Here is a 17,009-nt window from a genome sequence, read left to right on the forward strand (position 1 = left end):
AACAAAGCTAGGTCTAACTCGAGTGCATGACGAACAATGAAAATTCTTATCAGGCATAGCTCGAATAAGATAAAACTCTGATCAACTCGACTCTTTTGTAACCCTATTTAGATGGAATAACTCTTCCTACATGATTAACTTCCTCCATATTTTACGGTATCAAAGAGTTATGAGCATAACGTCGGCTCCTTACATTTCTATGAAGAGTTCATGCAAGATAACCATCAAAAGCGCCAACTACTTACAATAGTAGCAACTCAAAAAGAAAAAATTGGAGATACATAATACAAGAAATTGACACTCTTAATATTCTGTGTTGAACTATTCACATATGGGGGTATTATGCCACTTCTTATCCCCGATCTCCGATTACGTCATTCATTACAATGGAACACGGAAAAAGAAGAAGACTTCCTACATCTTTCAATGAGAAATCTCCCAAACAACAACTCCCATCACCCTCAAAGGTTGGTTACTATGCTTTGTTGAACCACTAGAGGAATCATCAAAATACAAATTTAAAAAGAAAAAAAAACTGAGAAATCAAAATCAAAATACCACGTTATTGACTACCACTGATCGTCCCACCACCTCGGCTGGTACTCGCGTCACCAATTGCAACTGCAGAAGCTAGCGACTTTGATGCCCATGCCCTCGCGTTTATAGCACCACCTTGAAAGTTGGTTCCCTTACAAGGATCTTTCACAAAATTGAACAACTGTTTTGTTTTGTTAAGGTAACGCATAGGGTGCTCCCATAACGGCCTTATTCTCACATGTTGTACGTAACTCCTCCAAGTAGAACGGGAAAACTCAAGTAGACACGGGAAGATGAGGTACAGCAACCTCAGGAGCACAAATGTGGTGGCTAAAGCCAAATAGGTTTCTTGTCGAAGAAGGTTCTCTGGAGATCTTGCCCAAGAGAACGGGCAATTTTCTGGCTCAATGTTGTCGTTGCTTGCACGTTTAGATAAATCTTCGATTTTCTCAAGTGGTAACCTATCTCTAGGGTCACTTTTTATGCCTGCAATGATGTACAATAGTTTATGAAGACTCGATCAGATGTAAGTACTACCTCAGATATACATATACGACTATATCCATACATAAGTCTTTGCAAAAACGAACACAAAATGATGCCAACCAATACTCCCTCTGTCCCTATTTGTTTGCCCCTTTTGCTATTTATGTGCTATTTATGTCCCCAAAAGATTGTCCCTTTACTATAAATGCTCGTGAGACCACAACTTTACTCTCACGTAAAATACATCTGCACTTTCTCAATTTCACTCGCCCATTTCTTAATAAAGCATATTTGCTTCATGGGCAAATAATAAGGGACGGAGGGAGTATTTAGAACTATGAAGCCTTTACTCCAGTTTTACCTTCACTATTTCTTCACTAGCCTACCAACTAAAGGACAACTATATGTTCAAAAAATGTCTATGTTTACCCTTTTTGCTTTCTGTTCTTTCAAAAAATGTCAAGTAATGTGTATGACTGTATGAGTGTAGTTTGGACTTTCATTGTGACAGGACGAGTACTAATCCTCTTCCAAATACCAGATCTTGCACACCACACAAAACAGGGGATTTGAGGACATTTGTGAAAGTGAATCCCGCACAAACAAATTCAAAGTTTGTTACAAAAGAAGAAGTAAATGCAACATTAGAACCTGAATCCTGAGAGGACAGTTAGTTTAGTAAAATTGCCAGGTGGGAAATTTAATAGCCTTGGAAAAGAAACATTACCAGTGACATCACTATAGAAAGCAACAAGGGAACCAAGACTACGAGAACCACGATAACGAACGCGCACGGTAGAATTCAGAAGAAAAAGAGTAGGAAAGCCATGAACTCCATATTTTGACAGTATGCTGCACAACAGTAATCATTGTTACACATGTTGAAAACTAAGTTCGGAATTATATAAATAAAAAGGGGTTAATTCCAAACCTTGGTCTGATTGCCGATTCTTCGATTGCAAAATGAGGAATAGATGGATATAAGGAAGACAGAGTTGAATAGCTTGGTCTGAAGTTCCTTGAGAACTGGCACCATGAAGCATAAAACAGAACAGCTACATAGTCCTGGTTGAGGCTGTACACCAAATGCAGCGCTCTTTGCAATGATGCTTCATCTCCCTTGAAAATTTAAAGTAAGCAAATGATTAGATTTAGTTGAAAAGTAACAAAAAGGAAAAAGCTCCACATAAGCTCCTGAATTGGCTATCAAAGTACTTTCTTCAGTTAAGTTTCAAACCACCTATTTTCAGTTTGTTTCTATGCAAGGGTTAAGCTACAAGCACCTGGCACTATTCATACTCAGCCATAGACAAAAGCCTTGTAAGTAGAGCTAGGCATGAGCCATTCCAACATGAGATTGGTCCTCAGCACAACAAGAAGCATGCAGGTTAGCTGTCGGCCGGGCATAGACACATTTTCAAATTTTGGCAGGAGCTCGACGACCTGGCTTGATTAAATGTTAACCAAGAAAAAAAAAACTAAAAAAATCTCAAGGGGGGCAGACATATGGGACGGATTATGCACGGGCCCTTCATGAAAATCTTTTCCTTGGCCAGGCATGTGGGCCCATATGGCCTGTGCCCAGCTCTATATGTAAGAAACACTTGAGAAATGGTATCGCTAGGTATTTTATGTTGGTAAAAGAGGTTCAGCAACTTAGACCCAAAACCTACATCTGCTAGTATTCAGATGGAATAAACTTCTAAAAGTATAAAGGTATATCTAATTCACCAGCCAATCATTTAAAAATAATACCAGCCAAGGATGCTGAGAGGAGGAGGAAAATTAACTGTTAATGACAGAGAACAATTTCGGGACTAGATTAACCTTGTAGAAGAGAAACAATTGAACTCAAAACAGATGATTACATGAACGAATGAATCAACATTAACGTATACAACATACAAGTGCAAGCAGGTCAAAACAAGATAGAGTAGCAAGGAGGGTTTTACTGCTTAAAAGCAACTATAAAAAAGACATAATCAACATACTATTGTCATTTAAAGAAACACATAGTAAACGTGGCAAAGGAAGCCAAACTGTAGCAAAGAGGGTTGTACACTTGTACTACATAAAAGAAAGTATAAAGAAGATATAATTCAGCAAGAAATCAGACTACAGAGTACAGATGCAAGCAATAAGATCTAACTCATGCACTAAAATCAGTACAGAGACCGTCATAACCAGACATTCAAGCGAGAAGTAACCTAGGCAGTGTATTTCATTCAGTACTCAGAAAATTAAGGGCACATCCAATATTCCGGATATAGTAGCAACATTTAGGAATAAAAAAAATTAATTCTTACAGATTTTCATAACAGAAATAGAAATGCAGAAGTGCAGAATGGAAGTCCAGGTAACCTACTTTGATTTAAAGTTTGACAAAAATATCCAAGTTTCCCACTCAAATCAAAGGTATACAAGTAAACAGTAAAATAGACTGCAAATAGAAGATAATGAGGAATTCCACCATCATAGTGCATATGCACAGAACTAAAAGGCACAACCAAGCCATCCTTGAGAAAATTTCCTAAATCAAAATGTCAATTATTATCTCCAAGTATTCTTGTCAAAAACACATACACTGTATGATAACAATTGCCCAAGTATAGTCTATCACATCATGATAAGATGACATATGTGATGATTCCTTTGTACTCTTATGTATGTAACAGCATTTACTGAATCTCCCTCGTTCCAAAACAAACACCATTACACTTTGTAGCTTAAAAGAGAGTAGGAGATACCTCATCTTTTCTTATTTTGTTCAAACTCTATCCAGGTGAATACAGCCATTTTACACCTACCACCATTAATCTTAATAGACAAAAGTTCACCAAATCAAATTCAAACGTAAACTAACACCACAGCTGAGCTCATTTGCTCCACGCTTTAGTGAATACATAAAGACAAGAAAAAAAGCTTCTCTAAACGTTCTAATCTTGAATCTACCTTAAATGTCAAAGCAAAAGACTACACTAATAAAATTGCAGACAAATCCTACAACGAAGAAAAGGTGAAATATTTCAAAACTTAACATATGCTGGAATATAATTTAAGCATAGACATATTTCCAACAGATTCCATATTGATTCGCTACACTTCAAAGTTCAAACACTTCATTTCATCTGTATACTTTGGATCGAGCTACTCACATAACTTAGATAACCATCACCAAAAAAGAGGCCTTCGTCACTTGCACAAAAAACCCATATCACCAATCAAGTAGTCAACCTAATATCTACTAAGTGGAAGAAAATAATCATTCACAGTCAATTTTGCGACAAAGAGAATAACCCCAAATTAAAGAAATTAAAAGGAACGAAATCATATAATTACAGGTTAACAAGATTTAGGATAAAAATGGTGGTAGGTGGAAATTAAAATTACCTCAATAACAGCAATATTGTAGGAATGACGAAGATCGCAAATGGAATCAGGAAACCCTAAGATCGCATCAGTAATCGAAGCGGCAGGGCAATAACCCAGCTCAGAAACCCTAGCCGAGTCGCCGTAAATTATGCCGCCGAACACCAATACAACTACAAAAACACCCCAAAACCTCTTCATCCTTTAATTGATCATTCAGCCCTTTCTAAATCCCTAATTTTGATTTCCCCCAAAAAATTAAAACCCTAATTTCGAAATTTATTTATTCTCTAATTTCAAAATATATTTATTCTCTAATTAATCAAAAATCAATACCCAGAAAATTAAAATTAACAAAAAGACGGGAATTAAAGGAAGAATGGAAGATTGAAGGGTTAGGGTTCGTGAACCCAGAAAATGAAGAAGGGAAATTGAAAAAGAAAATAAAGAAAAAAGGAGATTGAGAAGAAGAATTTAATGGAGGAAATTGTTAGAAAATAGGATAACAGCAAAATTATTCCAACAAAACCAAAATATCCTTTTTGGTAACGAAAGATTTGGTATTCTGGGAATATAAATTATGGGGATTTTTGGAAAATGGAGGGTAATTGGCTTGTTTGGCTCACAATGGTTCTAAATCTCTGTCATCCTTTTCTCTCTCCTCTGGATACTCGAGTTGTATGACCTACTACTAAACTTTGGAGTAATTACCCAAAGTCTCCCTAGCTGACTTTTATTTTTATTTTTATTTTTATTTTTCTTCTTCTTTCGGTGCCTAAAATGAAAAATATTACTTGGGCCAGGGCCTGGCCCAAACGAGTCTGAAATGTAGTCCATCCAGTTACATGGGCCTGGCCCAAACGGATCATCATAAGAAGGACTAAGGCTGTCAAAAGGTGACTCGATCCGAGAAACCGACCGACATCCGAACCGAATATATCTGAGAAGTAGAGGCTCTTGAAACCGATCCGACATTGACCCGAAATTCGACCCGTCAATCAAAGACCCGAACCCGATCCACTAACAACTCGAGGAGACCCGTAATCCAATTAGTATCCGACTAGTTTTAACCGAAACGAACCCGTATCCGACCCGATGGCAATCCGAAATCCAATTTTACTCGATAACAACTGCAATTGATCTGACCCAATTAAACCCAATATCCGATTTAACCCGATCCGAATGAACCCGAAACACCCCTAAGAACTAAGAAGGACCAGTTTGAATCACACCAAGAATTGAGCTGGCCAAAGTGTAATATGACCCACAATGCTAATAACTTCTGAATGAGGAGGATTGGGCCTAGACAAAAGTGGGCCTTGATTGAAAATAATACTTCGTATTAATAATAGTTATAATTTTCAAAATCTCTATTCTATATCTATACTAATATATTAAAGGCGTTGAAAAAAACATTTATGTGCCACATAGTACTTTTATTTTTGCGTCACATCATTCACTCACCAAATAATATGTCATATCATGACCTCAAGTGTGGATGATAACTCTTATTACCATCTTAACCAACCACCAGTTGTGGTTTATGTCTTCACATTAATTTATAAATGAATGTTAACATGAAGTCTAAAAAACTAATTTTTTATGTGACTTTTAATTTTCTACTAACTATTTTGGAAAGAAAAAAAAAGAATTAGGACAATCATGAATAAACATGATGTAATAAGTGTCATAAGCATCAACTATAGAAATGACTTGCATGACTGCATATATCTAATTTGGTGTTTATTAATTTGAATCACTTAGTTCCACTAGAAGAAAAAAAATTATACAAATTGTAAGATGGTGTAAATGTAAAATTATTTCCCACGATAAACGACTTTGTAGTAAACGAACTTGATGCATGCTTTTCACTTTATAATGTACATGTATTTTGTCAAATATAACTCAAGAAAAATCTAAAATTTTAACTATTCAATGTAGCATTCGGGGCATCGCCCGAGCTACACACTAGTTGAAAACTAAAATTATTCAAATCACTTTTGCTATTCGATTACTGTAAAATTACTAGGAGTCTAAATAATTCTAAGAAAAAAGGGTCTAAATTAGACTTTTCTAAAGGGAAAAAGGTGCAACAATTTCCCACATAAGCCATTTAACCCGTTATAACAAGTAATAACTCATTTTAGCCCTATACAAAAAAGACGGGTGCTAAAGTTTATATTATTCTTAGATAATTAAAACCTCAACCCTTTTTAAAAAGACCGGTCAATTATTGTACTTTTAGAATCAATTTTTCCTGATTATATTGATTTTCCACGATTCCACAGTTGCCTCATCTTTGTAACATAATGAATTCAGTACTATGTAACCATTATCAATATAGGGACTTAGGGAGATGATATATTGTATGTAATTCTATCTGGCCTAGACTAGTGTTAATTAAACATGTTAACCAACATGATAACGATTAGGTATGTTTTCTATCTTTAGTGATTTGAATAATCCATGAGATATAAAACTAGAGTTGGGTTTATGATTAAATATATCATAATACAAGAAAATAAATAGGCCATAATAGTATCATTTTCGTACGTAAATTAAAGATATGGCTGAACTATCTAAAGACCTAATTAATTGACAAATTGTATGTTAAACTATCCTAACAATATTGTTCTTTTTTTCTATATATATATTATAAATATGTACTCTTATTGGAAGGATACTATAATTTGTACACTATACTACATACTCCGTATGATTTTGATATCAAGGTACGACTAGTGTACGTATACTTTTGATGCCACTAATTCACTATGCCAGGGTAGTATAACACTATAACGGTGTTCAACTCTTGTATAGATTTACACTATATAGGACTATAAGTGTCTTTTTATCTTTCACTAATCAATACCTAGTATATAAAAACGAAAACCATGGATTATTAGATGACATGTGTCATCCGATTTTCCCTTCCCCCCCATTTTTCCTTTTGTGGTTTATTCACAATTATTTTACAGGTTTAACACCCCAATTCATTTTCCTCATTCAAAATCAATTCACCATTTAATTCATATAACTTCTTCCATCTCATCTCCCTCCTTAACACTCGATATTAATCCACCATCTAATTTGTATATTTTTTCAATTTTCAAGCCACTGAAATCACAATCTCTTAACAATATTAGCACTTTAAAAGACCGCTTAACAACCACTATATAATTACCTGTTCATTGAACGGACTCAAAAGCTAGTTTTTTTATTTTTTTAACCACAAAATTTACCATGAAGAACCTATTTGTTTTTGTTGATAAAGCAATCCGTAGTTATTTCTCCTTCAATTAATGAAGTACGGAGTAGTAGTTTTGTTAAAATGCTTTCCTTTGTTGTATTGCAAATTAGCAATATCCATATGGGAGTGATTTAAGGGCCGGCCCACTAAATTAATGTCCGGGAAACCAACTCATGAAATGGGCCCTAGCTGGCCCATTGAGGGATCTTCTATGAGCTTCCACGTAGCTAATGGGTTTGTTACTTTGTCTCAACTCATTTACTAAGTGGGCCACACACGATATTGAATCCAAACTGGCCCTAAACAAGACCTTTTGCCACCACTAGGATAAGTATACGAAGTACTCCGTATATTGTTTGGATCTGGTGCATATATATACTTCATACGTTTCGAAAATATAGTATCATTTGTTTTTTACACTATGCACACTACGACTTTGACCATATTTTTGTAATTCATACGTAAGAAAATTTTAATCATGTGGGGTCATGTTAGATTCATATCGATTTATATTTTCTAAATATTAATTTTTTATAATTTTTACTTGCTCACGATTTTAGATATTAAGAGTTAAAGTAATGGTTAGAAAAGTAAAAGTCAACCATGATGCGATATTTTCGGAACAAAGAAAGTATAAGACTTTGTTTTCTACATAGTTTTCTTATTGTTTTTAGAATTCAGACAAAACAATAAGATTTCGGATCAAATCAGACCTTATCAGAAAAATCAGATCAGGCCAAAAAAACAAATAACATTCAGACCTAACCAAACAATATTTTCTAATAATCAGGTTAAATCAGGTTAGGAGAACAAAACTTTAAAACACCGAATTCAAACTTAATATTGGTCCCCTTTGAGAAAAGTCATCAATTACGTATTTATGATTTTTTTTTTGACAAAAAATTATCACCGCGTCTCCTGTGAGACCAGTCACACCATCAACTTGATGGTGTGACGAGCACGAAACCAATAGCGTACCTCCCCTAAAACTATAAAAAAAAGTAACAGATCTAAACTATAGAAGTAACAGATCTAAACTAAAAAAGTAGCTCCTCTAAAATTATTATAAAAAAAGAAGTAACATGTCTAAACTATAGAAGTAACATACCTAAACTAAGAAGGTATATCCCCTAAAACTACTCCGTATAAAAAAAGTAACATGTATAAACTATAGAAGTAACATATCTAAACTAAAAAAAAGTACTTCTTCTAAAATTATATATAAAAAAAGTAACATGTCTAAACTATAGAAGTAACATACCTAAATTAAAAAGGTATTTCCCCTAAAACTACTCCGTATAAAAAAAGTAACATGTATAAACTACATAAGTAACATACCTAAACTAAAAAAAGTACCTCCTCTAAAAATTATAAAAAATAGTAACATGTCTAAACTATAAAAGTAACATACCTAAATTCGCAAGTGTGAACTGATCTCACCATCAGTTGATGGTGAGGACAGTCTCATATAAGAATTTGGGAAAAATTATTTAATTACGCGTTCATACTTGTTATTAATTTTGACATTCATCTAAACATATCAAATAAAAAAATTGTGAATTTAGATTTAATTGTTGCATAGTTCAAGTTAAACTTTGATGTGATTACTTTTATTCATCACTTGTAACTTTCTTCATCCTTTTTCCACTTTCGACGCTTTTATTTGACCATGACTCGTTACCTCTTAATAAAGTACACCGTACTAATTATACTACAACTTCATCATGGTTTCCTAAATTATTGTCTCTTTCATATGTGAAGTTGAATATTAATCAACATTTAATTAATCTTAAACAACATTAATAAACAATATTACTCACTCCAATCCGGCAATGTACATGGTACTTGCTTTAATGTTTTGTCTAATTGTCTTATATACTTGTGTTGGACCTAACTAAAATTCTTTCACATTACTAATTACTCAATATTTACTTCCTCTTGGCTTAATGTTCGTGCCTTAATGTTATTTCACGTATGACTTATTAGTTTGTTCAACTTTGACTCATTGGCCGGCCCCTCATCTTCTGTGCTCAAGATCCGTCATCCCAGTACATAAGTTATGTATGAAAATCAGCTATATTACACGCTTAAAAGTATTTCAAAATTAACCATCAAAACACAGTCTAAAAAATAGACAAACAGACAGAAAGCACAACACACCAATCCCACTTAAGGACCATAGGGCTTAATGTTCGTGCCTTAATGTTATTTCACGTATGACTTATTAGTCTATTCAACTTTGACCCATTGGTCGGCCCCTCATCTTCTGTGCTCAAGATCTGCCATCCCAATACATAAATTATGTCTGGAAATCAGCTATATTACGCGCTTAAAAGTATTTCAAAATTAACCATCAAAACACGGTCTCAAAAATAGACAGACAGACAAAAAGCACAACACACCAATCCCACTTAAAGGACCATAGATTGAAGAAGTTGGAGGTCGAAGTAGGTCACCATAAGTAACATCTTTACGCGTGAAATTAATCACAATTCACAAGTAATAGAAATTAATAAAATCCTGTCAAAAATAAAAATAAAAATAAAAATCAAAGGATAGATTTGCAATTAAATTGCTACATCCCATTCCCCACCAAGTTATGCGCCGAGAAAATGGTAATTAATCTTTTAAATAGCATTACATAATTAATTAATTAATTAATTATAATCCTAATTATAAAATACAACTAGTAATATGTAATAATAGAAGCATTAAAAGACGGCGGCATTAATATGTGTGGTACGATAGAAAGGGGAACAACAAATCTTTCTGGAGGGCATTCTAAGATTATATCCTGTTTTTTTTTTAAGCTAATTGCTATTGGTCGGTGCACACCATATTATTTACGCTATACAAACATGCATTTTTTTTGTTTTTATCCTTTTATTGTCTTTATTATGTAATATTTTTATAATTTATAAATACATGTTTAAGGAAATAAAGTTATTAATATATTCTAAAAAAAAAGAAAACATTTCTATCTTCAAATTTCAGGGATGACAGAAATATATTCCAGGTGTTGTTTTGATCATTTGTGACTCAATGAATCTTAGTTAAGTCTTCCTAATTTATATTTGCCGGATTGTTAGTTCATTATTTTAATGCAGAAATACAATTTCTATTTTATTTTATGCAAGCTTGAATATTAAATTAAATTAAATCAAAAGAGTTAAAGTGTACAAAGTTCATGAAGATCTATTTTCCATCTACATTCGAAATAAACTTTTCATGAATAACCAAACCATAAATCAATTTGACATACTTTTACTATTCTATCTACAACACATTTAATTTCATATTCGAAGTATAGGCACATGACAAATTAAAGTATGGAGTAATTTGCTAAAAAAAATATACGGGTACAATCACTACAAGAAATTAATCGTTGATTAATGACGGGATTTCTTGTCGCAAACTCGTCATAAAAGGGGGCCGTCGGTAATGGAAAATCCCGTCACCCGTCGTAAAAGACATTTGCGACGGTTGTTCCGATCTTTGTTTGGTTGTTAGCCCCATCACAAAAAGCTTTTGCGGCGGGATTTTTTACCCGTTGTAATTAGGTTGTCATTAGAAATTAGGTTGTCATTAGAGACACAAATTTTTGTAATCAATATAATTTCACTGGCGCAACATGTTTAGAGGTTAATGGGATTTGGTGTGCGGAAGAAATAAAGTGAACAAATTTTCTTTAAAAGGGGAAGATTTTGTTGGGAATTTGAAATTTTCACCCCTAAATGTACACTTTAAGTCACAACATTATAAATTGCTTCTTATGTTCTTATAAAAATCTACTTGCTTCGATTTTCAACAATTTTATTATTATTATTATTATGATAACATATAGTTGAATAATTGAATGATTGTTCATCGTACCTTTTGATTATATATCAAGCAAAGGTTGTTAAGGTAGCTAGATTAATGTCAATTAGGACTCATTCCCCTCGAAATTAGCTCATCTTGGTTAAAGCGTGTGCATGTGAATCACCTTGTTTCCGGTTCACAAAAGAACTAACTAGCTTGATTAAGGGTCTAAAGGTGAAGATTTATAACCTTTTACCCTTTAAATTGAATTGACGTACGTAACTCAATACTATTATGTAAGTTTTAAAATTACGTTCCTGATTTATAACGATTTTATTAAAATTATATTTTAGCGTTTAAAAACATTAGGGATATATGTTGAAACCATTAGACAAAATAGTAATTTTCCTTAATTAAGCATCCTTTTAATAAAATATTTATGCACTCATTTCCTAGTAAGTAGAACAAGTACAATGATTAGATGATGTCAATTATTCCACGATAGAGTACGTGCTCGTACAATCAAGACCAACTCTGAAGCAAATATATTTAAGCACACAATATATATATATATATATATATATATATATATATATATATATATATATATATATATATATATATATATATATATATATATTATTAACGTAAATCCATTTATTAATTAATTTAAGATGAATTAAACAAATACAATCAAGAAGTTTCATAGCAACTCATCCAAACCATCAATAATAACCAGGGAGTACTAAAACATATATGAGAACCTCGGCTCATTAATTAGCAGACGACGTAAAAAATAATTAAACATACGTACATAAAAAAGAACTAATCCTTAATTAAGATAATTTAATAAATTAATTAGCGAAATTAATACAGTTGAACGGATTAACGGCCGTCTAAGTAGGTAGTTTAGTGGGCATAATGAAGGGCTGCGGTCCTGCGAAGAACAAAGAGAAGAGTTGACTAGAAAATGGGGAACCAAATAACACAACACAGGCGCATGTTAGGAAATAACCCTCTGTTTTTTTGCTTAATTAACTTATACTCCCTCCGTTCCTTAATACTCGATCTGTTTTGACCGGATACGTTTGCCAATAAATAATTTTGACTACCAATTTCTTTAACTACATATTATAAAAACTTTTAAAAATATTAATATTTTGAAAATATATATTAAGATGAAGCCAACAATAATTTGTTTTTAAATACTAGAAATAAAATAGAGTCAAAATATATTATGTGAATAGTGCAAAATCTCAAACCAGGTCGAGTATTAAGGGACAAATAGAGAATTCTACAAAAAAAAAAAAAAAAAAAAAAAAGCTTATATTCTAGTGCACGTGACCGGTGACCTTGAGGAGGGTGTTGCTTCCTGGATATAACCCTCTTCGTTCTTCATCACTATTTCCCACGTGCATGCTTGGCCGTACGAATTTTCTTGCATGGAAGACTTTGACCATGGATTTTATGATCGATCATCAACGTCTAATGATCATCATCATCATCATCATGATTAGGCAGCAAGAATAAATCAATAAAGACGATATTACCCTCCCGATTGTAGTAAACTGATTTTGGCACACCTTGATGTATACTACATACGTTTCATTAAGTTCTTTGCGTTTTGAAATGTGTCCAGTATATAATCAAAACTTTGACCATAAATTCTCACTATTATATCTATCAAAAATTATCATGAGATATCTTGTTAGATTCGTCTCAAAAGTAATTTATGAATATCAAATTTTTATAATTTTTTGTCGTACAAAATTAATAATTTGAACAGTCAAACATTACACCGGAAACAGTACAAATAGTAAGTGTAGAGATTTTTTGAAATAGAGGTAATATATAAAAGTAGTTACATACGTACAATTAGAGGTGCGTCAAGTCCCTTGATTTTAGTAGCTAGTACTTGATGATGTAGCCAGAGTTCAAAGTTTTGATGTTTGTATAGATTGATATATTGCACAAATCAACTACGAGTCTGCGACCTTTATGATGGAAATTCTCTTATCCTTTCTCCCTACTGCACACATTTTGTCCTTGTCTGATTTCAACAATTTGACCAGAATATCAAAGTAAAATAATTGTGAAATGTAGCATTAGCTACAAGAACTTGTACTCTTTTCATTTTTTCCCTAACTTATTACTCCCTCCGTATTTATTTAAGAGATACACTTGGTCGGGCACGTGTATTAAGAAAAAGAATTGAATGAAATAAAGTAATAAAACAAGTGGAGTTGGGTAGATATTTTAATAAGTAAAACAAGTGGGGACCATGTCATTTTAGGGGATGGGGGGTGGGGATGGGGTGTAGATAGATTATTTAATTAGATGGTGGGGTTGATAAGTTACTAAAAATGGCAAGTGTATCTCTTAAATAAATACGGCCGGAAAAGGCAAGTGTATCCCTTAAATAAATACAGAGGGAGTAGTTATTTTCTTGTTTTATGTAATTTAGCCGATGTAAAAAACATGTTTTTTTTTGTCATAATTTCAATACAACAAATACCAATACCACCGTTTTGGTCAAGGTTTCTTGTCATGCTAGTTAGGGAAGATTTCAAAAGAAAAAAAAAATGGATGTTTTAATATATTTTTTCACGAGAAGTAATTTTATTAATATTGACTACAAAAATAAAATATAATCAAAAGTTAAATGATTAATTTATATAATTGCGTTAGTAATTTCCTCAAAGTTTCCCCCTCATTGCAATACACGTTTGCTCCACTTGTGGGACTATGTGTTTGTTTTCTTTTTCATTTTTGGTGGAGGGTTGTTGTTTTTTTTTATTTTAATGACGAAGACTATACATATATTATTCTCTAATAATTTAATTATTGTGTGTCTATTCAAATTAAAACAAGGAAGAAGAAAAGGAGGATGAGGTTGTTGTTGAAAATACAAAAGAGTTGGAGTATTATGCTGTGGATTCACCAATAATCTTTGTTCCTTGTTGGACACTTCATGAGTGATCGAAAAAGCCAATTAAGATGATAGCAAGTTTGATTGGGATTTGTGTGCTTCATTATTTCATTACTTTTTATCATCATGTTGGTTGAATAACTTTGCTATATAATTGGCTTTGCATGTGGTGTGTAGCTTATATCCTTAGCATGTATTCGAGTATACTACTATTTTATTTTTTAAATGGTAAAAAGAATGGACCCTACTAAATCATCACCTACCACAAGTTAACTAGTTCAGCTACGCAGGTATTCGCTTGAACCACTTCCAAACATTTCGCAGTTGATAGGGCTCGACCCTATGACCTCCAAGTCATAGGGTGATCGAGTTCCCCACCAACTTATGTTGGTTAAGTATACTACTACAGATAATCAGCATATATAGTATCATCATCATCATCATCTCACGCGATCGATTGAATTGTCGACTTGTATTTGGTAATACCCGAGCCATGCTATAAGAAAAGAGTATCCATTACCCATCAAAATGAGAATCAAGAGTTGAACTAATGGTTGAAGGCTCTCTCCTTCCATCCTATAGTAAGGGTTCGATTCTCAACCTTTACAAATGAGATTCCCATATTTACCTCCTTTTTGCAAGGGAATCTGTTAGAATAATGCCTTGAATCAGTCAAACTCTTTACTGCAACGTCCCAGCACGGTGATCTCGCTCTGCTTTTGGACGCAGCTAACACATTATTAGTGAATCACGTTAAATCTATGCTTTCTTTATTTACGTTATTTAATCTTTCGTTGCATCCATTATAACAGAATCTTCATCTTACCTAAAAAACAAAAAAATTACCCATCAAAATTCCAAATATAGCATCTATTTTTCTCATCAATTAAGCACAAGTTGAGTTGAGGTAAAATAATTTAAGATATCCTAAGATAAATTCATGATTCATAATTAAGTTCAGATAAATGAAATTATTTAGAAACACACGAACTCAGTCATATACTTCATAATACACCTCAAGGTTACTTCATTTTTAGAAGTTTTAAACTCGCGTTATAATCTCAATATCTCATAAATAAAATTATACGCAGTCATAAGATGTAAGACTTACGGAGTTTTTTTTGTGAATTACCCACTCAGAATTGAACTAGTCAACTGTGACTGACATTTGACACGTTCAAAGTGAATTATAACGTGGAGGCTAAAATATTAAACCTAAAATGTGGAGGCTAATCTTTAAAATATCAATTATTGACTAATATGAACACTCACAAATTAAAAATAACAAGATAATACTCAACTTATTGTGAAAATATAGGTAGGCTATGTTTGACACGTCATTTCAGACGTCTTTAACGATAAATTGCTGAAATTTTAAGCCACCTTAAATGATTAGAGCGGTTTGCCAATCACGTGTTACATAGAATATAATGTGTTGAAATTGCCTTCAATTGAGACGTTACTTTGAGTAAAGTTTCGATTTAAGACCCTTAAATTTTCATGTATTTTACCTTTAACTTTTTTTAAAACAATTATTTTATAAATTTCAGCTACTTAAACCATTAATTCTACCAAACAACTCATTTAATCAGGTACTTTAATAGTTTCAGCCACCTTATCAGTTTCAACTATAACTTTTTCAGTTTCAACTAATTAATTTATCAGTTTCAACTCTATTTCAATTAGTTTTACCAAACATAGCCTTAAGTCGCATGCATGTCAACATGATATGTGGTCTGCTAAACCAAAGCGATGACTTGTTAGTTAACCATTTCCCGTCGTTAATAGTATAATTTTTTGTAGTGAAAGGTCGTCGTTTTATGTAAACATATATACACAATTATTTTAGCTAGTGTATTTGAAATGAACAATATAATCTACGCTAAGCTCTCTTGGCTTATGGGCTAACTTTGATCCCATACAAGCTCTTTAAAATTGATGCTTAAATAAGATAAATTCATTAAGGTAATTATTCTTAATTGTTTCAAGTTAAAACATTTACAAATTAGTGTGATCAACAAAGACGTACACGTACCAAATATATGTAGACAAATTAAAAGAGAATAATGTGGAGCATGATGTATATTGTATATATAATGGTTACGCGAATATGGTTGTAATTAACTTTTAAATTGAAAATGACTCGTTGCCCATGCAACTACTTAATCAAATATATATTCAAATGTCATCTTCATGCATCTCATTTGGACATAAACATCAATAAAGACAGCTATGTCTAGTCTTTTATTTGGTCAAATCCAAGCAAACATTCAGACAGTAACTACTATGCATCAAATAGTATAACATCACTAACTTAGGTCTGGTTCTGTTTGCCTTATTTTCACTTATTTCAGGAAAAATAAGTTCAGATAAGTTCAGAACAAAAATAAGGGTTAACCAAGTACAACTTATAACTAAAATAAATTTTGATAAGTTTTAATAAGTTCAGAAAAAATAAGTGAAAATCAGGTGAATAGAACGCACATTAGCCTTTTTGCTAACTATGCATAATAAAAAATAATAAAATGAATAAAAAAGTCTCTACTCTACTCAACGACCCTCAAGATTGAGTCAAGACAAGATTGCTTTCGAGTTAGTTGGTTTGTAAGAGCAAGTAAAACTCGTACGGATTTTTTT

At 32.7% G+C, this 17,009-nt stretch overlaps 1 protein-coding gene across 1 annotated transcript; it reads right to left on the minus strand.

Moving 5' to 3' along the window:
• Positions 1-285: 285 nt before the first annotated feature.
• On the minus strand, positions 286-5,100 carry LOC110776201 (5'-adenylylsulfate reductase-like 4). The gene is made up of 4 exons (XM_021980779.2): positions 4,414-5,100; positions 1,955-2,142; positions 1,751-1,875; positions 286-1,023 (listed from the first exon to the last, which is right to left on the minus strand). The coding sequence occupies exons 1-4, from the start codon at positions 4,591-4,593 to the stop codon at positions 563-565; spliced, it is 954 nt and encodes a 317-aa protein (XP_021836471.1). The 5' UTR covers positions 4,594-5,100; the 3' UTR covers positions 286-562.
• Between the last annotated feature and the right edge of the window lie 11,909 nt (positions 5,101-17,009).

The sequence above is a fragment of the Spinacia oleracea genome, chromosome 2 (genome assembly GCF_020520425.1).
Source record: "Spinacia oleracea cultivar Varoflay chromosome 2, BTI_SOV_V1, whole genome shotgun sequence".
NCBI lineage: Eukaryota > Viridiplantae > Streptophyta > Magnoliopsida > Caryophyllales > Amaranthaceae > Spinacia > Spinacia oleracea.